A 21,719-nucleotide genomic window follows, 5' to 3' on the forward strand; every position below is an offset into this window, starting at 1 on the left:
GCTGAGAGGTGGTTGTGGCACAGAGGATCAGAGCTGCAGACTTTTGCAATGGATATATGGTTTGCTCCTCTGACATCCAGGGCTGCCAAGGCTTGCCGCTCTCCACTTAGACCCCAGAGGGCTGGCTCTCTGCTAGGTTGGCCATGTTAGACAGGCTGAATTGTGTAAGTGGTTGAGGTGTTTGCCATTTTCCTGCCTCCCCCCTCCCCCATCTGTTACTGTTGTTAGAAACTGCTTTCTTTGAGGCTTTGGGATGGAAGGACTGATGGGGAAGAAAGTGAGCTGATATTTTAGAGTCAGTAGCTTCTTGATCACATTTAGTCTTGAGTAGGCTGAGTGCTTTTGTTTGTTTGTTTGTTTGTTTGTTTTTGAGATAGTATCTTATGTACCCCAGGCTGGCTTCAGACTCACTTTATAGTGGAGACTGACTTTCTGACCCTCCTGCCTCCTGTTTCCTAGGTGCTAGGATTACAGGCATATACAACCAAGCCCATGGCTTAAGGCTTCATGAATGTTAGGCAAACACTCTGCCACTTGTGCTATATGAAGCCCACCCCTCTGTTGTTTTATTTTCTGTTTGCTATAGGAGGTGTAAGAACTTCTAAGCAGGCTTAGGAGGCTTTCGGTTTGTGCACAGGCTTAGGAGGAGGGGCCAGCGTGGTTCCCAGTGCTCTCTTCTACCTGTTCTTCTGAGGTGTCACTTTCTCAGCAGATCATTAACACCTTCACATTTCATTCTGATGGATCGCTCTCCCTGGAGACGCCAACCTGAGGGTTTAGCTGCTGCCATCTTATTTAACAAGCTTTTCTATGTCTCTTAGTGATTCTTGACATCTGCCTTGTCATATCATCCCCGATGCTGCTCTTTCATTAAATGTACCGCTGGTATTTTCCTTTCCTCTCTCTAAGGGTTTGTGCGTGTGTGTGTATGTGTGTGTGTGTGTGTGTGTGTGTGTGCGCGCGCGCGCGTGCACGTGCCTGTGTGTGTGCATGTGTTTCCCCTTTCTCCCCATGAGAAACATGCTCTGGACATTTGAGTTTCCTATAGAATCATTATTGTATGTTTGCTGACTGAATGCAGATCCAGATCCAGAACTGCAGGGTAGGGACCAGATAGCTCTGGGAGTGGCCGTACAGCACTGGGCTGGGGGCCTTTAGCAGTCACCATCTGCCTGCCTCAGCTATCCATTCCTTGATGGATCTCTAAAATTAAAATAAAAATTTTTTGATAGGGGTGGGTTGACAGGGTTTTTCTGTGTAGCCCTGGCTGTCCACTCACTCTGTACACCAGACTCAGCCTCACAGAGATCCACCTGCCTCTGCTTTTCCAGTGCTGGGATTAAAGGTATGTGCCTCCACCACCTAATTTAACATGGTAGCTTTTGTTTTTAAAAAATGTATTTAGGCCAGATATGCTGGCATAATCTATAATCTCAGCATTGAAATACAGAGCCAGGCAGGTCTAAGTGATTTTGAGACCAGGCTAATTTTCCTAGGGGCTTTGTTACTCAGTGATGCCACCAACGATGCAATGATTATTATTATTATTGTTATTATTATTTATGTGTGTATGTATGCGCGCACGCACGTGTGTGTATGCGTGTGTGTGTGTGTGTGTGTGTGTGTGTGTNTGTGTGTGTGTGTGTCCATCCATCGCCGTCCATACATGACTGTGCCGGGGTGAAAGCTCTCCAGACAGCAGTGTTTTTTTGTTTTTTTGTTTTTGTCTTTTTGTCCTTGAGCGGTTATTGTTTTTTTTAAAGACCACGGCTAGGACTAGGGACTGGGGAGTAAGGCAGGACTGTGCAAATATAGGAGTGGGTGTCTTTACATAAACATTTGATGTTTTATTCTCTATGCTATTGTGGTATTTGTATTTTTAAAAATACTGCGGTATTGCACTATCCTAAGGCTATTTCAGCAGTGCAACAGATTTTGCTTCATTCACTGCAGTAATGTAATACTGGCTGGGAAGCCGTTTACCACAGCCTTACGCTGTGGAGACCAGAAGCGGTATTGGGAATTGTCCAATGCGGCACCGTGCCGCAGTAGGGACGCAGTGCGGCAACGCAGCGCTCAGCCCGCTTCACAGTCCATCCCAGCAGACCCAGGATAGAAGCAGCCCTCCTCAACTGTGTATCCTTCCTGCCTGCGCTCTCGGCCACCTCATTTGCCACAGACCAGCTGGACTTTAGTGCCTGGAAAGAGGCTCAGGTTCGAAAGGAACTAGGAGAGCTGCGACAAGACCCAGCGCACCTGCAGAAACACCGATTCTACCTCGTTCGTCTATCCTCCGCAGGGTATTGCGACTATCAGGATCGCGGCAAAGATAACAGCCTGGCAGCTGTCTGCCCACCAAGTCGTGGTAAAGGCGCAAGTCAGAAGCCCTCCCACCCACAGCTCCACCAGCCAGGGTCTTTATTCTCCGTGAGGGCGCGGGATGCGCAGGATACAATGCGCACGCACTCAGTGGCGGCATGGAGGCGAGTCGGCAGTGCCATTCTCTGCAGGCGCGAGTTGCGGTGCAGACCGAGGATGCCACGGAGGCGCTCCAGCTGCCAACACTGCAGAACCTAAGTCCGATGGCATTCTCGCCATGACTTTTAAGATTTTCCTCCTTTTTTGCAGGACTTATGGTTAAAGTACCAGTGGGGCTGTATTTTTCCTGTAAATTACTTCTTTTCCAAAGCCTGATGTTAATGTCCCCGGAAGACAGCGCTTTTTATGCGACCATTGTCTCCGTGGTTGGGCTGCATGTGGTTTTGGCAATTTTTGTTTTTATTGTATGGAAGGAAGGTTTGCCACAGTGGCGGGAAAACAAAAATGATTAGGGCGGCAGCAGGGAGCTGCAGTGTGTGTGTGGGGGGGTGGGCTTATACCTAAGGGGTTTGTTGGTTTTGTTTTTCTTGTCCGTATTAAATGTGCTTTTTCTTTTTTAAAAGGGTGGGCGTAGGTGGGTGTATGGACAGGGAGGGGTTATTTACCATATTCTGCTATGCCGTCAGGATCTCTGAATTTATGGTCTTCTTTTACTCAGATACTGGCTGTCAGAATGAGTCTGTTTTATTAAGTGCATCTGTTCATTCATTGAGGTCTAGAGTGTAGGTGAAAACTGAGGAGATCATTTCAAATTAAAAACTGTTGAATTTGCGCTGCAACAAGGTGGTGCAGATGCAGAAAGCCGAAGTACAGGCTTTGGTAAAACCGCAGTTCTCAGCAGTGCTGTCTGGCAATGACCTCATTCCCAGGCACGCTTGTTAGTGGCTTAAGTTCCATCTATAATTGATATTTCCTATCTGGGTCTTTTATTTATTTGTTTTTGCTACTGCTTTTATAATAGTAAGAGCCAGCAGATGGGTTTGAGATCCTGTGGCAGGAAAATCTTACGGTGGAATCTAAAAATCAGCAATCAGAATTTGGAGTTTAACAACTTGGCTGGGGGAAGGCTACCCATGCCAGATTAGAAATTAGGTTAAAATTTTCATTTGAGTTTGGGTTATGCCTGCTTGTTTATTATTTGTATCTTTTAATCCTTGGCCATTTCTTTATTAGAAGAATCTCAAGATGTGCATTTTACTATAGTCTTGGTTTAAAATAGTTCAACAATTCACCTGAATTCCATTCTAATCTGTTTCGGTGATGGTGGTGGTGGCAGTGGTGTGTGTGTGTGGGGGGGAGGTGCAGGGAGGGGAGGATAATGCGACAAAATGGCCATAAGGCAGTGCTTACTCATTCCTTGAAAGCCAAGTGAAATCTATAGTGAGAAAAATGAAGTGTGGCTTGCCTTCATGTTCACAACAGTTTAAGACTATTTCAGAATAGCTGTTTTCTAGTAGTGCAAAAATATCCTCAGCGTCTAGTATGCTATTTTGAATACTGGCAAATGTGAGGTAGCATATGATTTCTCCTTCTGCGTGTCACATTTCTTTCTTCCCAGTAGTCACCTCTCTCACCATCCCCCCCCTTACATTATCCCTTTCCTTTGAGGACTGCGCCCCCTTCTGGTCGTGTCTAGAACAGACCTCCCTTCCACTCTTGCTCTAATGGTGGGGGTGGGGAGAGGTGTTTAAGTTTTTACACCCCCCCCCCCAATGGATGTATATTGCTTCTGTATTAAATTTAACTTCAGAAGTACAATCGTTTCATTTTCATTTGTTCCCCTGGACAATCTTTTCTTGTTAATAGGAATATGCTTGCAAAAATGTGAATAAAGATAATTTATCAGGTATCATATCTGTACAGCCTCACTGATGCTGCTCACAGAGATGTGGACGTGCTACTGCTGCTCTCTAACTCTGCCTACTATGTGGCCTAGTAAGTTGCCATTGATTTAAAGCTTTTAGTTTTTTTTTTTTTTTGTCTTTATGTATATATGAGATTTCATTGAGCCCTTTAAATAATCTTTCAAATTTTGAGTTATTTATTACTAAATTTATTATTTAGCTTAGTATTACTTGGAATTCATCAAAATCTGGGCATCACACACACTGTTTAACCACGGAGGACATGTATCATGGCTTGTCTTACTGTATTTTTCCCATTGTTTGACACTGAATTCCCTGCAGCTTTTGCCATTGAATGATTCAGCTCTGCAGATGCACAGCTTGTATGTGCGCATGTGCGCACGTCAGTGTTGCCATGGTTACAAGCATATGATTATGCGACTTTCAGCATTTCCTTGGTTACAAGCATATGATCAATTATGTGACTTTGGTGGTTTATTAGCGCCATCTCCAAAAAGGCAATTATCTGTGCCACTTCCAAAGCTGAGTGCCTGCTAGTCCCGTGAGTTGTCCAGGATGCAGGCTTAATGCATTTCCTGAGTAAAATATCCCCTTTACTTTTCAGCTTGGTTTAAGCTACCATTTTCCTGTCATTCCACATGCCTTTGGCACAGGTCATGACAGTTTTCTTCATTGATTTGGAGTCTCAGACCCATCTGTGTATATTCCTTAGCTAAAGCATTCCAATGTATATAGCCTTCATTTTAGGCTTGTTTTCATTTTGTGTTTATAAAACTGAAATTCTTGCCTTGTAATTGATTTCCTTTTGTATGTAAAGTTCTCCATTAGTTGTTAAATTATGTTACTCTCTCCTCCCACCCCCAAGATAGGATCTCTCTATTATGTATCCTTGGCTGGCCTGGAACTCCTTCTATAGACCAAGCTGGTCTGGAATCCGCATGCCTCTGCCTCCTGAGTGCTGGGCTGTTCCTCTTATTTAATATATACTTTTTATGTTTCACTTCATTCTGGAATGCATGCTGGAAAGATTTTAAGTGCATGTGGTAGCTTGTAACATACCTCAGCTTTGGAGCCAGAACCAAGCACTTGCTTTTAACCTTTGTTGTACTTGCCTTTCCCTAGTTATGATGATGAAGTTGATAAAGTAAACCAGTATCAACGACTGGGCCTAGAAGACCTGGAAAGAATAGAAATAGGTAAATGCTAGCACGTTAACTAACCCACAAAAGAGGATGCTCCAAGCCATCTGTGGGCAGACTTCCCTTTTCTTTAGAGACTAATAATGGGTATGGTTGCTTTCATCTTGTGCCTCTTGAGAACTCTGATGATCAAAACGTTTAAACAGTTACAACTGGAGTGTTCTTATGGCCTCATAAAATCTAATGTTCATGATAAAACAGAGGGCATAAGATATGGCTTCCTTGTTATGGTTAGGACACACACATGCATGAAATGTCATAGTGAAACTCAAGATTAACACACTATGAAAACATTTTTATAAATGGCCATAAGTTTATACTTTTTAAAAATTATGAATAGAAATATGCTCACAGTTTGGTGATATTATATGTGTATATGAAGTAAAGGAAGAGAGTGTTATGTGAAAAACAACTTTAAACACACTCATTTGTGTTAGGTCCTGAACCTACTCTTTTCGGCAAACCAAAGTTCTCCTGCATGCGGCTGCACTACAGGTGTAAGGAAGCAAGCGGTTACTTCCATACACTAAGAGCTGTACCACGTAGTCCTGAGGAAGATGGGAAAGGTAAGGAAGAGCAAGCCATGACGTTTCCAGAGATAATAGTGATAGCTTTTCATTACAAGCCCATTGCATGGGACATTGTAGAACTGATTTCTAGACAGATGGCTCAGGAGTAGCTGGGATTCGAGATCTCTGCTCCTATTTGAATGTCTGAAGTGTCACCTGCTCCCAGGGGCAGCAGTTCCGACCACTTTACCAGGTCCTTGTGAGTTCTAAGATGTTTACTTGCTGTTCATTAGCTCTTTTGCTCTTGTCTGTTAAAAAATCATCTAACATGCTCTGCGAAGAGTCCAAAGATGGAGATGGTGGTGGCAGTGGCAGCTCGCCATTTGCCCTTACGCAGCAGGCTTGGCTTACTGCAAACCACTCGGGGGGGGGGGTAGGTGTGTGTGAATCAAAGTTCTGTGGTAGATTTATCCAGGAAGTGACTCCCTCCCAAAGGCTGAAGGAACAGATATAACAGGGATTGAAGAAAGTCATTCCAAACAAGACAACCCGGGATAAAGTGGCTGCTCTTCAGGCACTTGTACCCACTTACCAGGGATCCTCCTATAGCTGCGCCTTATGTGCTTCAAGATGACCCTTACTTACCTCATACCAACCTCTGCTGTGGAATCTCATTTGTTTTTATTGGCAAAGAAGTCTGGAGAGACTGCAGCAAGGTTTATTATAAATTCACATCCCAAGTATTTCCAAAAGAATATAGCTGAGCCTCATGTACCCTGCTTGATGCCTGAGCACTCTGAACCTCAGGCTGAAGATGTGAGTGAAGCTGCCCTGAAGGAACCAATCAGACTCAAAAGTCAGAGCTTCTGTGGACATTCTGTCCAGCTCTTGCTGGCAGGTGAGCCTTCAACCTGAGCCCTCTGGCAGCATGGGGCCATTTTATATGGTCCAGTTAGCTTTGAGTAAGAATAGCAAATAACGCTTACTCTGTTTGACGGCATTGTGATTTGAGTATATAATATACACAATTCATTTTCTGCTCTAACTTCACCCTGGAATTATAAGTGAGTTAGAACTGCAGGTTTATTCGTTTTTGTCTTGTGTACTGGCAAAGGAAGAACATGCCCTCTGTTTTTAGTATTAGGTGTGAGAAGGCAGAGCCAAATAAAACAAATACTTTTTAAAAGCCATCATCTAGAACATGTGGAAGACAGTGAGCAAGTTAACAGTTTCCTGCTAAGTCGTAGGCAGTAAACGGTATTTAAATCTATGGCCACAATTCACTTCAGGCTGTATGTGCTGTGTCTGGGGCGGCTGGTAAGAGCTGTGTTTGGGTTTCAGACACTCTTCAGTGCATTGCAGAGATGCTGCAGATCACCAAGCAAGCCATGGGGCTGGATGTGGCTATCACTGAGAAGAAGCTTGAGAGGTCAGTATCAGGGGTGCAGATAGCGTTCAGCATACCTGAGCCCTGCACTTATGGTGCTGCCTCATGCCACCTGAGGCTCTGGCCTTTGAAATGTGATCAGTTCCAGTTCAGGTATGCTGTAACCACATGACTGCACACTGACCACTGTGCAGACCCGGTGCAAAGGAAAAAAAAGCCAAGATACAAATGTTTTTATATATCTGTATTGAGGTGTAGTATTTTATATGTAAGTGAAACTTTTTAGGTCCACTTTTTTTTTAATCTTTTTATTTTTTATAGCTGCTAGAAATTTTCAGTTATATTCCTAACTGAGAACAGATCTACCGTCCAACCTCTTTTGGATATTGTAGGTTTAGTGTGACTCATTACTTGGATTTATAAGTTAGCAGTACCCCACGCTTGCACTTTTTTGGATTCCATGAGGAATTAACTTTTTTCTTTTCTAATTTACAGGAAAAGCAGTAAGCCCCATGAAGACATCATTGGTATCAGATCTCAAAACCAAGGCTCTCTGGCCCAGGGGAAAAGCTTTCTAATGAGCAAATTTTCATCTCTAAATCAAAAAGTAAAGCAGACCAAATCCAATGTGAACATTGGCAACCTACGAAAATTAGGAAACTTTACAAAACCTGAAATGAAAGTTAACTTTCTAAAACCAAACTTAAAAGTCAATCTTTGGAAGTCAGATAGTAGTCTTGAGACCATGGAAAACCCAGGCGTGATGGGTAATAAGGTCCAGGGGGAGTCTGACGGGGACATTTCTTCAGATAACGACTCTTACCATTCTGATGAATTCCTCACAAATTCTAAGTCAGGGGAAGACAAGCAGCTAGCCAGTTCCTTAGAGAGTGTAGGTCCAATAGATTACATTCTCCCGAGCTGTGGGATTATTGCTTCAGCACCTCGATTAGGCAGTCGGTCCCAGTCTACCAGCAGCATCGACGTCAGCACTCATGCTCCCTCAGAAGCTGCTGCTGGTCCTGGAAGTGAACTTGGGAAAGGTCTGGAGTCTCCCCTGAAGAAAAGCCCTTCTGCTGACAGCATACGCATACGGACTGGCTTCGCAAAGCCCATGGATGTTTACTGTCAGAGATTTGTGCAGGATGCACAGAACAAAATGAATGAGCTGTCAGAAATCAGGTCTGTATCTCAGAAGAGTGAGGAAGGAAGTCACAAGACTAACCGTGTGTCTAATGAAGAAACCCAGTCAGAATCAATGGGACAGATGCCTTCTCGACCCTCTCAGTTAAACGTCTCTTGTTCTGTGACAGGCCCACCATTCTTATCAGTTGAACCAGTACATTCAGTGGTATCTCAGAAGACACCCAGCTCCGGGTCCAGCCTTCTGGAACTTGAGGCAGGGCTTTGCGTAACTCCCTCTTCAGAGAGCAGCAGCAGCAGAGCAGTCTCTCCCTTTGCAAAGATCCGCAGCTCCATGGTCCAAGTCGCTAATATTACCCAAGCTGGGCTAACTCATGGGATAAACTTGGCGGTTGCCAAAGTTCAGAAGAGTCCAGCAGAACCCGAAGCGGTTAACGAAATTCAACAAAATGAACTTAAAAATATGTTTACACAATGCCAGACACGAATAATTCAGATTTAGATTTTAGTCACAATCCTTTGGCTTTTATTTAAAAATTCAAAATGAAGTTTTCACCCATCAGGCTATTTTAACCTGTACTGAATTTAGGGATTTCAAATTCTAATTCTGTCTATTGGCAATTGTTTTACAAGGAGTCTGAACCTTAGCAAATTTCCAGATATGTAAGCCAAGACTGCAAGGAATCATCCTGGATTTTGGACCACAGTGGCAAACACTAGAATGGTTTGTGCATCTCACTTGGGAAGGAGCAGGAAAGAAACCAAACTCATTTCTGGAGGGGGAGATACTCTGAAGCAGATGTAGTGTGGACATCCGTTTATGGAGTTAGCATTTTTCTACTCTATCAGTTCATTCCTCTATACTGCTTCATAAAGGAAATTATGCATTTAGAGTTTAGTGATACTATGTGCATTAGTATCTAAATTAAAAAAGTAGTCTTGTGGCTTAACCCTTCTCTGAAGGTTGAGAATTAACAATGGTGAAACTGTATCTTTCTTTTCATCCCAATCTCTCCCACATTGTCTCTATCTCTCCCTCTCTCTCTCTCTCTCTCATTCTAATAGACACATTCTAGCAGGTATCGATGTCTCTGGCATCCTTTAGAGCCTTACTCTGGTTAACCAACTCTCAGTTTAACATTATGTCTGTTAAAACTCTGATAAGCATTCCGCTTTTATTATTTATTAGAAGTGTCAAGTCTTGTGACTATTAAAGTACCACTGTAATTCAAAACATCAGTGTCTGAGGATTTCTTGTATAGCATTTAATAATAAGAGTCGTTTTCAATCAAAGAATTCATAAATGCTAAGTTTGCTATAACCAAATACTCGTTTTGAATTTTCAATTTCTAATTAAAAATGAAAACTGTATTTCAAATCCCAGACATTAAAAACTGCTGCAGTCTTCCCCCACTCCTTTTTTTTTTTTTTTAAGGGTCTTCAGTATTAAGCCAGGCCAGATGGGAAGATAATGCATGTTTCCAAAGAAACAATCCATGAAGAGATGTGACAACAGAAGTTAAAGCAATGGTTATTTCCAAAGAGACCTAGCTGCCTGGTCAGGGTTCCTATCTGATCCAGCTCAGAGCTACAGATGTGAACATGTGTGTGTAGGCAAGGGAGAGACGGTGCCTCAGAAAGCCGCCGAGCCCATCTCTTCCAGTTCAACTTGAGGAGCTGCTATCCTGTATTTCTAATTCATGAAAAATGGCCCATGGTACTGGCAGTCTGGAAGTTTTATTTACTGGACAGGGTTATTTATGGGAACTTTTCTGTAAGACCAAGCAAAAAGATGACTTCTCTTTGGTAAATTACAGTTTACATTGGTACAGTTTGACAAACTAAAAACTTTGTTCTAGGACAAAGAAAATGCATTTTCAAAAATCTATGTGAACACTTTATTTTCAAAAGTTTAAGGAAGATCTGTCTACCAGTTATAAAAATGAAAACCAGTTAGAATTCTAGTATGAACATTATTTACATTAACTTATAAAAATAGATTTGCAGAAAAGAATGCTGAATAACTAGTAGTTTGTACTTCCTTCCATTAGGCGACTCCCTTGATTTATCAAGGCCGACCCTGTTTCCTTGGTTAGCAGGAAAGAAATTAAGGGACCACTGCATTCATCTGTTTCCAAGTGAATTCATCTTCATACACACAGTAGATGAGAATAACAGCGAGGTTCTAACTTTTCTAAAGATTCTTGTTGTTACAATCGCCATTATACTACATTAACTTGCTAGTTATAAGTACTAACATTTTTGTTCATTTGAAAATACACATATCAAAATGAATTGGTCGGAGGAAAAGCTACCTGTAACTGTATGGGCCTTTACTGCACTAGTAAATGGTGTTACTTTTATTAAAAGCTCAAAATGCAGTACATTCATCGAGTCAGTTAAATAATGAGGAAAATGAAAAACATCTCCACCCTGCACAGGCTGGGGATGTAGCTCAATGGAGACTACACTTCTCTAGCATGTATGAGAAGCCAGGATTCGATAAACAGCACCAAAAAATAAAGAAAGGTTCCTCCCCTCAAACTTTACTGTTTAAGTAGCATTTTTTCATGTCTGGACAAGGTTCCACGAGAGCAGTGTCCCCGCAATCCCATAAAATGTCAGTTGCAGGTGACAGATGCAGGAGATGAGAAAAGTTAAGGACAATGTGGTGGTCTTCACAAAGCTGCATTTATTCCATTAAAAGGTGCTCGTGTTCTGAGAATGTCCTTTATGAAAACAAAATAGTGATCACAGTGTGTTTTCTTCTTTTTCTTTCAAATGACTTGGCAAAATCAATTGGCACCCCTACCCCAGAAAGGTATTACCAGTCTATGAAATCTGAAAGCCAGGAACTGCTGCCAGGGGAAAGGCCAGTTCTGCCGGCTGTTACAGCTGGTACATGGGAAACTGCTTCTGTGGCAACTGTGTAGAAAATGACACTACAGAAGTCACATCTGGAACTTGTCACTCAGACCTGTTCTGAATTAACACAGCTCTTCAAATAACTCTGCAGAGGAAGCTGGCACTTCATAGTCTGGTCTAAGATGTAGCTGTGGCTAAGAAAGTGTGTGATCAGCAACATTATCATTATTAAACCTTTAATATCAAATACATTTTTGTACATCATAACTAATTATAAAACAAACTCCAAAACTCCATAAAACCAGTAAGGTAAAAATCCTTACAGAGAATCATATAAACTTTAGGTGTCACCAGACTTGATTTCAGGAAAAGTCACTGTTTTTTGGATACAAATTACCTATAAAACCATGTGGTATAAAGGACTGTGGATTGTACAGCACAGAGGCCGTAGCTTGCCGTTCCCCGCACGTTCAGAGTTCTAAAGCTCGTTCCCATTCACACTCTTGTGCTGCTGAAGCCTGTTCTTCCTGGAATGCTCCAGCTGCTTCGCTCGGAGCCAGCGCTCTCTGGAGAGTGTTGTCTGACCGACGCTCAGAGACAGAAATCTGGTTTAAAGTAAGTTACCTAGAGTTAGGAAGGTTAGCTTAAAGTTTTAAGAACTAGGAAAACACTCTTCTTTTCCTCTTCTCTATGTCCACCCCCTTCTCTCTCTCACTCCCCTACCTCACTGCCCTCTTGAAAAACAAACAAACAAACAAACAAATCCGAGGAAAGCTTTGAAAGCTATCAGGAGACAAGAGTATATATGGTTAGTACACACAAAGGCCAAGTATGACCTCACAAAGAAGTCCCTGAAGAGCCAGAATTAGAGGGAGGTTGGCTCTGACAAGCTTAGAGAGCAAGGCTGCTCTACCAGTAAGGTTCTGCTAAGTAACCCCCAACAAGCACTTCCATTGGGTGGGTCTTTTCATTTAACGTTTCCATGTCTGTGTCTTTATGGTGGACTAAGCCTGACATCAGGAACCTTCTTCAACCACTCTCTCTCCTTCACTGAGCTCCGTGCTTGCCAGCATGACTAGGCTAGCCAGTTTGCTCTGGGATTCCTCGTGGCCACACATATCCAAATTTAAAGCAGAATCTGAACTTCAATCTTCAGACAAAAGCTTTGTCCATCTGTTCAACTCTAGATGTCTTTGAAAGGAAAAGTTCCTTTGTTTTTAGAATTCTGCCTCAGATACTGCTGAATAAATCAGAAGTGCACACAGCCAGGAGCAAAGGTGATCTGGGTCAGCGTACTTACCGAGCCACCACGAGCAGCTGGTGGAGATCATCAGCCGTGATACTCTGAGGGTCATTTTTACGCATTTCCACAAAATCATCTTCAACTGCCTATATCCCAAGAGCAATACACTTGTAAAAGTACTCCTTCAAAACCTTTTAAGTGCATTTCAAAACAATTTCCTTACTTTTTTAGAGGAAAGGAAACATGATCCTTGATTGAGGTAAAAATAATGGTAGACAAATGGTGACAAGATAGGTAAAAGGAAAATACAAAGCTTAAGCCCCATTACAAAATGCAACACGGAAAACATTCCACATTTAGCTTAGCCCAGTTGAGAATGCCAAACAAGCACAGACGTCAGCCTCCTCTGCAGTGTGATGGTGTACACCTGTAATGCCAGCACCAAGGATGGCAAGTTACAGACCTGCCTGGGTCCAATACAGCAAAGTGCAATGGCTGGACTCAGCTCTGTCAAAACCATGGAAACTACCAGTATCTTGGGTACCATTTATGCAAGAAAACAGTGGCTCTTAGTTAGAGTGTTGAGGCTAGCTTGTTTTCACACCCCACTCCCCTCAAGTTATGTCCTCTAGGCAGGGCTGGATTCTTGCGCTGCTGATCTGCAGGGCTGCCTTTCCTAATCTAACTTGAAGCCTGTTATAGCTGTTCCTCTGCTGTTACTACTAATAGCTTGCTATATACATTAAGCTTATTTATACACCATTATGTTTCCCTTACATAGTGAATGTGAAACCAGGTACTAGCTCCAGTTACAAGCACCTCCTGGGGCTCAAGCAAGCATCACTCTTGGAAAGGGGTGACTATTGTATAAAGAACTAAAGAATATGTGAACAGTGCCTCAGCGAGCCAAGGACATCAATAAGGAAAAAATGTTGAAAAAGAAGCAAACAGGAAATTCTATAAATAAAAAATAAGGCAATTAACAGCAATAATTGTAGAAAATTTCAGCAGGCACAAAAATTAATCAAACTTCAAGATAGGTGAACAAAAGCTTTTTAGACTGGAGCAGAAAGAAAAATAAGGGAAAATGACCGCAGCTTCAAAGATCCGCAGCTCACCATCAAATGTACTGACGTAAGTGTAATGAGGGCCAGTGGGAGAGAAAGCAGCAGGAAGGAACTAAAAAAAGACAGAAAACCAAAAACAATGGTCCCTAAAATTTTGAAGGCTGCTGCCGTGGGTTGACGCGGCTTGTATTGTAATACTAATATTGGTTCCTCAAGATCTGGTTGCCCTAGAGTCCCTGCTCACACAGACCCAAGTGACTCTATGTGACCTTGCCCTCAAGTTATTTCTGAATAAAGATGTCCACAGCCAGTAGCTGGGCAGAACAGGCACAGGCAGGTTTTAGGGTTCCTGGACCTGGGGTGGGGGTTGAGGGGAGGAGATCCAGGAGGGAGAGAAGAAGGTGAAGGGGGAGAAGCTGCCATGAGTTAGGTGAGTCATGGAAATGTAGCCCTGAGGGCTGGCCAATTAGAGTTAAGAGCATTCCAGATGAATCATAGTAAGTAATAATATGGGGCTAACGATAAAAAGTAGATTCTAATGGCATAGAGGGTAGATACCTACCCAGCTCTTGTGATGTTTAAGGCTTATTGTAAATATAAAGGTTGTGTGAGTCTTTTATTGGGACTCTTTTATTGAGTCTTTTAAATGATTAAGGCCAGGTAGAAAACCCTGAATTGGGATTAACAATTTCTTCAACAGGGTGCTAAAGATTTGACCAAAATAATGCACACATTAAGAAGCACAGCAAACTGCAGTAGGACAGACAATAGGAACTTGGGACTGACAACTCCTCTGGGTTTTAGAGGCATGTTTGTAAGAGCAGCTAGCTACTGCTGACAGAATCAAAAAAAGCAGAACATGCAGGGAACAGACGGTGGAATAGCTAAGAGCTTCAATCCCAGCACTAAGGAGGCAGAGGCAGCAGATCCCTCTGACCAGGCCAGCCTGGTCTACACAGCGGGATCATGTCAGCCTGGTCTACACAGCGGGATCATGTCAGGCAGCAGGGGAGAGATCAATGGCAGGTGCTTAGCACAGTGAAGGCCCTGGGTTTGAATCCCAGCATCATAAAACAAATGGACAAAAAAATAAAGAATGGTCACAGAAAAAACTTGAAGTTTTCACAGAAGACACAACCTTGGTTTAGGCAGCCGCACAGGGAAATCCTGACCAGTGTAAAGCTATGCATGATGTCGGCCTGTAGCCCTGTATTTCTTCTAAGTCTACGGCCAGCCTAGGCTATACAGTAAAACCACAAATAACTCAGAAAAGCAACAAAAACTGTATTTTCTTGTTCATCTTTTTCTTCTGGCTTGAAAGACAATAGCACAAAGTGATAATTAGTAAGATGATACACTAAGTGTACTGTGACACTGGCTAGAACTGGTAAAATAAATCACAGTGTGACTGGGGGATGTAGAACAGACTGGAAAGGAGCAGATTCTTTTGTATTAATGTAGTTAACCCATCTATCAATCCTAAGTAGAGTAAAGTACATCACAAGGCTCAAAAACTAACTTGAGGTGGGAGCTGGAGAAGAGAGAAAGAGCACTTGCTGCACTGACATAAAGGAGCTGGCTGGCTCCCCAGTGTGAAAATACTTCAACCAACCAAACAGAAACAACTGAAATGCAGAAAGAAAGGAGGATGCTAAGAAAAAGCACAAAAATGAAATCTCTTTTAAACAGAAGAGCATAATGAAAACTAAAGTTGCCCAGCACTAAGCCTGCCTAACAAGTAACTGCAGTAAGCTGCATGAACCCCAGAAGGTGACAAGATTCTTGCTTGACTAGGCGTACCTTGGTTATGTCGTCTGATAGGTTGTAATCTAGGAATCTCAACAAGGTCAGGTAGATTCGGAACTTGTTGAGCATAGATGGCAGCACAGCCGAGAGCAGGCCGTTCATGTACTCCTCCATGTTGGGTGGTGTCAGCTGGGGCTGCAGGTGAATCTGGCAGTCTGCCTGGAAAGAGGAAGATCAATGGTCCCCAAGTTCTTACAGCTGCCTACATTTCAGAGGAGGCGGCTCTCAGCTTGGAAGGGAATTAGGAAACACAAACTGAGGAGGGGGATATTTTTAAAAATCTTAGTGTGCTCAATCTGTCTGGATTAAAAGACACAAAACCATTACAATGTGGTTTTGAGCTTGATTCTGAGGATCCACACGGATGGACAGAACCAACAAGCTGTCCTCCAGCCTTTACACAGCAGCTGGTACACATGTGCCCAAACCCCAAACGATGAAAAGAGGAAAACATTCAAACAATAAATTTACTACATAACTCATGATGGCCTCCAACTTGAGATTGGCCAGCCTCAGCTTTCACAGTTCTGGGATTAGAGGCATGCAACAAGCCAAGAGGGAATCAATTTTTTGCTAACTTACAGAACACTATATAACTTGGGGTGGGGACAGGGACAGACGGACAAAGAAAGGAAGGGTAGTGTTTGGATTATTATGGGGAATTAGTTCTACTCCTTTTTGTTTGTTTGCTTTTCAAAGACAAGGTTTCTCTGTCTGTCCTGGCTGTCCTGGAACTCACTCTGTTCTAAACTGAACTCAAGAGATCTGCCCGGGGCTGGAGAGATGGCTCAGCGGTTAAGAGCACTGACTGCTCTTCCAGAGGTCCTGAGTTCAAATCCCGGCAACCACATGGTGGCTCACAATCACCTGTAATGGGGTCTGATGCCCTCTTCTGGCATGTCTGAAGACAGCTACAGTATACTCATATAAATAAAAATAAATAAATTAAAAAAAAAAAAAAAAAAAAAAAAAAAGGAGATCTGCCTGCTTCTGCTTCCCGAGTGCTGAGATTAAAGGTGTGTACCACCATCCCAAGGCACCTTCTGCTCTTTACTTCTAGATATGAGAGGTGCCCCTGCCACTAGCTTTGGTTATTTTAGGATTTGCTGGTTCTTGACAGTTATAAATTTTTACATGGAGGTAAAAATGAAAATACCAGATTTCCTTGTTAATAATAATTTCAGTCTCCTTTTTGCAATCTATGGATGAAATCCAAGGCCCTACACAAGATCGGCAAATGTTCTCCCATTAAGTTACACTCACTCTTGGCCAGTTCAAGGCAGTAAGAGACCCTGTCTCACAATGCAGGGGACATGGTTCCCGAGGGTGACCCCTGGTCATGACATACATGTGCACAAATGCACCTGCACACACAGACAATATAACCGGTAAATTTAAAAAAAAAAAAAAAAAAGGGACAGCAATAACCTTTACAGTTTAACCTCCCTCCACTTAACCCTCAGCCATCATACCGGAAGTAGTGACCTCCCCTCAGATGTGATGAGAACATTGATATTGCATGGGAACTCCATCTGGTGATAACTGAAGTCGTAATCCACCTTCTGCCAGGTTATCAGGTTGCTCAGGGCAGTTACATTATGAACACCTGGAAAAGCAAGACCATTACTGGCAGTGATATGATTTTTTAATCACTTAAGCTAATTAGTCTGGGTGACCATATACTCAAGACATGTGGTTTCTGCTGCTTAAATAAAGGACACAGGAGCCAGCAATCTTAAGGAGAATGTCAGTCAATCTAATGTTATTATGTAATGAACTCCACAGATAGTATTAGGCCAACTGAAACTTTCTGGGGGCCAAAACTCACCCACTGTGGACTCTGGTAAGTTCATTACTTCCTAGGTCATGGCTATAGTAAGACGGGAAAACCATTTCTTTAGAAAGTAAGGTTGTTGAATTTTCTCAATTTACACATTTCTGAGACAGGATCTGATGAAGCCTAACTGGCCTTGAAGTCCTGGTTCTCCTGCCTCTGCCTTCCAAGTGACAGAATTGCAAGTGGGTGCCACCACCTCTGCTAGACTTTCCTGATTTCATGTTCCTCTTTGCCTCACACGTTCCCACTTTTCATTATTTTTCCAACTCTTTTTGTGCCTCAGCTTCCTACAGTGTTACCTGCACTCTCTTCATGTGGACATGATCTAGCATGCTATTGGTTTTTTTTTTTTAACAGGTTCCACAACTGAAGTTAGTTGAAACCATATGATCTATTTTTTTCCCAGAAACTATAAAAACTATTTAGAAAGTTCCTATGGGATGTACAAAATGTAACATTAAATCTTTTCTGTCCTTTCTGGAGCTAATAGGCAACCAACAGAATGTCACAACAAAATAATTGGTGTACAGTTTGTGGTACATGCTTTAGTCAAATGCATATTTTAAAAATATTTGTTAAATGTTAAGTTTGCCTTTGAAGCCATCACCAGATCTGGCTAAACGGAGCACAGCCAGAAGAGGACAGCAAGTGTCTCTGTGCATACCTGGTGTGTCCAACTGCCCTTGCTCCAGAAGAGTCTCATCAATGACCAGGGAAGTGTTGTCGGGCAGCTGAAGGAGGCCACTGACCAGTCGGTTGGCTGTATAGTCTTTGTGGGGAATGAGTTTCAACTGGTTCATGTTTTCTATTGTCATCTGTAGACGAAAAGACTGAGACAGAAATTGTAATAAGCAAAGATCCAGGCTTCTCTCAGACACACACACACACACACACACACACACACACACACACACACACACACACACATATTTAGAGACAAAATGCTTGTGTTTCACATGGAATGATATCATTTCTAAGAAATGAGACAAATGGTTTTTGCAACTCTTAGGAACTCTCTCTGTGGCCACACTCCAAGCCACGCCTCTAGCTGCTTATGTCCCATGGTTCAGCTGATCTAGTGTATGCTGGAGAGGGAAGGCCAGCCAGAGTTACAAAATGGTAGACAGCCGCAGCTAGCCAAACACCAGCTAGTCACAAGACTTCATTGAGAGCCAGGAGCTAGTAAAAGACAAAGACTGCTAATTCTAGTCGCTGAGGCAAGAGAAAAAGTTCTGTAAATTAAACCATGGCATGACACTGTAGACCGAATTATCAACACTTCCACTCAGAGCAGGGACCCTCCACATCCCTGCCTTCAGCCCCACCACACTCAACTCCTTCTGTCTGCTCTAGATACATGGAAATCATGCACGTTCCAGCCTTCAGAAAGCGTGCGGTGAGAAAAGAAGGAAGAGATACAGCTGAAATTTAGAGAACTTTCTACTCAGGCTCAACTATTCTTAGAAAGGAGGACAGTGGCTATCTACAGATATGAATGAAACCCCAGAAGCAGGGCTTGTCAAAAAAGGTAGCGGGCAGCAGAGATGGCTATGGCTCATTGGTTACTAACACTTGTTCTTGCATAAGACAGGGGTTCTACTGACAGCACTTATACGGTGGCTCACAACCATCCATAAGTCCAGTTCCAGGGGACCCAATGCCACAGGCACCAGACATGTGTATGTTGCACAGACATACATGCAAGCTAAACACTCATATACATTTTTCAAAAGTGACCATGTGCTGGGACTGAGCCTGACTTGGCCACAGAACCACAGGTAGGACACAAGTAACAAGTAGTAAAAGCTGCATCTCTGATCCAGAGAGAAGAGCACTGAGAAGGGCTTGTGCCAGTGTGCTAAGAGTGATGAGAGAGAAGATGGTCAATGAAACGCAAAATAAGGAAAACTGACCCTGTAAGCCCCTTCCTCCAATTACCCTCCCCCACGTAAGGATGTAATTAACCCTGGCTGCACAGCTGAGACATAGATGGTCTCTGGCGCCATCTTGTGTCTGAGAGATGTTACTGCAGCAGCATCTGCTGGCATCCCTTACATGCCCATGCTGCTCCTTCCTGACTCTCCAGTTCTCCATGTAGAACATGCCCCCCACAGGCAGCCACCAGTACTGCTCCAGATTAAGTCTCAGACCCTACTGGAGAGATGGCCACATGTCCACTGGCAGTGCCTCCTATCCCATTTCCAGGGTTTCACTGTTCTGCTGAGAATTTTTAAAGCACACACCAGCAATTACTTTCTTGATGTACCTCAAAAACAAAAGTTCCATGAGGACAGAGAAGCTATTTCAGGAACTGTCAAGATTCTATTGCAGGGTCTATGAATGAAAGTGACATGTTTAAAGACAGAGTAGGCTTTACTATAGAGAACGTCCACCGACAGACAGGCTTTCAGATCATACCCCTCAGCTACCATCTAAGAAACCAACCAGATAAAAACACAGCACTGCAGGGACAAACATGGAAGCAGAAATGAAAACCTAGGGGTCTCTTATTAATTTAGACACTTGAGAGCCTGGCAAAGTACAACCATTTCCTAGTGAATTATCCAACATGTCTTCTTCAACTAATGTCAGAAATCAGTGAAAGTCCACCCCACCGAGTCAGTGCTCAGAGTCGGGGCTCTGCAGGGACTGAAGTACAGACGCAGCAGGCTGTTTAGGAGATCTGGTCCCAAATGGCCAAAACTTTTAGTTATCAGAGGAGTGCCCTGTACCTGAGATTCTACCACAAATGTGCATTCCAGATGCTGCCAAATAGCAACTAACACTGGGACATGGAGATGGGCCACTTCATTACCTCAGCTGGAGGAACTGCACTCCTATGATTTAAAGCTTATTTAGACCTCAGATGTATTATGCACCCAAAGGAACAAACTGGCATAGACTGGAAGTGTAATTCTAAAGGAGTCACTGCCATTGCATTAATTTTTGAACTTACAAATTTGTGCTGGGTCAATCAGTGTGAATGTTAAGAGTGCATTTTAAGTGATGTCAATTGACAGGTCTTGTCCCTTGTAAATGAGACCCACAAGGAACAGAGTTAGTTAGTACTCAAGGTGAGTGGAAAATAACTGGGTCTGTCATGCTCATAAGCCTTCACAATGCTATCTTACTGCTGGAACAAGATGTTGGATGATCCGGTAGAGGTGTTCCGTGAAGGTACTGTTCTTCGGGCAACCACTCAGGTTAACTGTAAATTTTCCTAGTGGAAGAACATCTCTTCTTGTATACCTAGGAGAAGGGAAAGAACACAAAACCAAGGGTAAGACACTGAGACACCATCACTACAAAGTTTGCAGAAGCAGAGAGAGATGACTCAGCAGTTAGAGCACTTGGCTGCTCTACCAGACCCACAGACTTGCTCACTGCCATCTGTAACTTCAGTTCTAGGGAGAAGACACCCTTTTCTGGCTTCTACAGGCACTGCGCACGCAGATATGCAGACAAAAGTTACACATAAAAACTAAAATTAAACTTTTTTTTAAAGAACATTTTTATCTATCAGAATGGCAGTTAAATAATATGGGTAGAGTACCCCTTATCCAAAATGCTGAGACTTGAAGTGCTTCATACTTTACAACATTTGCAGACCTCACTGGCTAGGCGTGCTTGATATAAGCTGGTGGCTACTGCCCTACAGGCTGATCTCAACAGTGTGACTATGGCTCAGGTACTGCATACCTCCCACAATTTCAGGGTTTTCCATCAGGGATGTCTAGTCAAGCAACAACAAAGCGCTGATGGGAACCCAAGCATTGCATACTATCTTAGATGCCACCAGGGGAAAGAAGATTTACAATGGAAAGATTCATACTATATCAGCATTTACTTAAAAAAAAAAAAGTGCAAAACACTAACATTTTGGGAAATGGTTACAGTATTGCACAGATTTATAATAAAAGAATGCCTGGTCATTAGAAAGCTTATGAAGAAGGCTGAGTGTGATGGCTTGCCCTTAATGCCAGCACCCAGGAAACAGAAGCTGAAAGGATCTCGATGGAGTACCAGGCCAGCTTTTTCTACATGGAACATTCCAGGCCAGGGCTACATAGTGATACACTATCTCAAAAAAGAAAGAAAAAAAGTATTGTAAGTTAACTAAATATTAAATGTAAAAAGCAGGTAAGATGTGTGCCTCGACCACAACTGACTGGGCCACAGTACTAAACACAACATGCGGACATAAACCAAAAAATATGCTCAAGCACTAAATGGGAGAAACTGTTTCATATGAGAGCAGGCAATTTTCTTTCTGTTCCTTTTTTAAAAGAAAGAACTGGAGCCGGGCGTGGTGGTGCACACCTTTAATCCCAGCACTCTGGAGGCAGAGGCAGGTGGATTTCTGAGTTCGAGGCCAGCCTGGTCTTCAAAGTGAGTTCCAGGACAGCCAGGGCTATACAG

The 21,719-nt window shown here is 42.9% G+C and overlaps 2 protein-coding genes across 4 annotated transcripts in view; one reads left to right on the forward strand and one right to left on the reverse strand.

The window, feature by feature from the left end:
- The window catches only part of Inpp5f (inositol polyphosphate-5-phosphatase F), an 85,920-nt gene extending 76,239 nt beyond the window's left edge, over positions 1–9,681 (forward strand). Inside the window, exons 16-20 of one of the 3 annotated variants that reach the window (XM_021207855.2) lie at positions 4,243–4,314; positions 5,367–5,440; positions 5,881–6,009; positions 7,294–7,381; positions 7,835–9,680. In XM_021207855.2, the coding sequence (XP_021063514.1) occupies positions 4,243–4,314; positions 5,367–5,440; positions 5,881–6,009; positions 7,294–7,381; positions 7,835–8,984 (1,513 nt within the window). In that variant the 3' untranslated portion in view covers positions 8,985–9,680. Of the gene's footprint in view, positions 1–2,299; positions 2,438–4,242; positions 4,315–5,366; positions 5,441–5,880; positions 6,010–7,293; positions 7,382–7,834 lie in introns of those variants that run through there. The other 2 variants (XM_029543148.1, XM_029543197.1) reach the window with 2 other exon arrangements.
- A 34-nt stretch (positions 9,682–9,715) lies between these two features.
- Positions 9,716–21,719, reverse strand: part of Mcmbp (minichromosome maintenance complex binding protein) — a 43,619-nt gene continuing 31,615 nt past the window's right edge. The window contains exons 11-16 of the mRNA XM_021196534.2: positions 20,432–20,549; positions 17,965–18,130; positions 16,936–17,069; positions 15,458–15,622; positions 12,648–12,736; positions 9,716–11,952 (exon numbers count right to left, since the gene is read on the reverse strand). Coding sequence (XP_021052193.1) covers positions 11,826–11,952; positions 12,648–12,736; positions 15,458–15,622; positions 16,936–17,069; positions 17,965–18,130; positions 20,432–20,549 — 799 coding nt within the window. The 3' untranslated portion in view covers positions 9,716–11,825. The remainder of the gene's footprint in view (positions 11,953–12,647; positions 12,737–15,457; positions 15,623–16,935; positions 17,070–17,964; positions 18,131–20,431; positions 20,550–21,719) is intronic.

Source organism: Mus pahari, chromosome 1, assembly GCF_900095145.1.
Source record: "Mus pahari chromosome 1, PAHARI_EIJ_v1.1, whole genome shotgun sequence".
Lineage (NCBI taxonomy): Eukaryota > Metazoa > Chordata > Mammalia > Rodentia > Muridae > Mus > Mus pahari.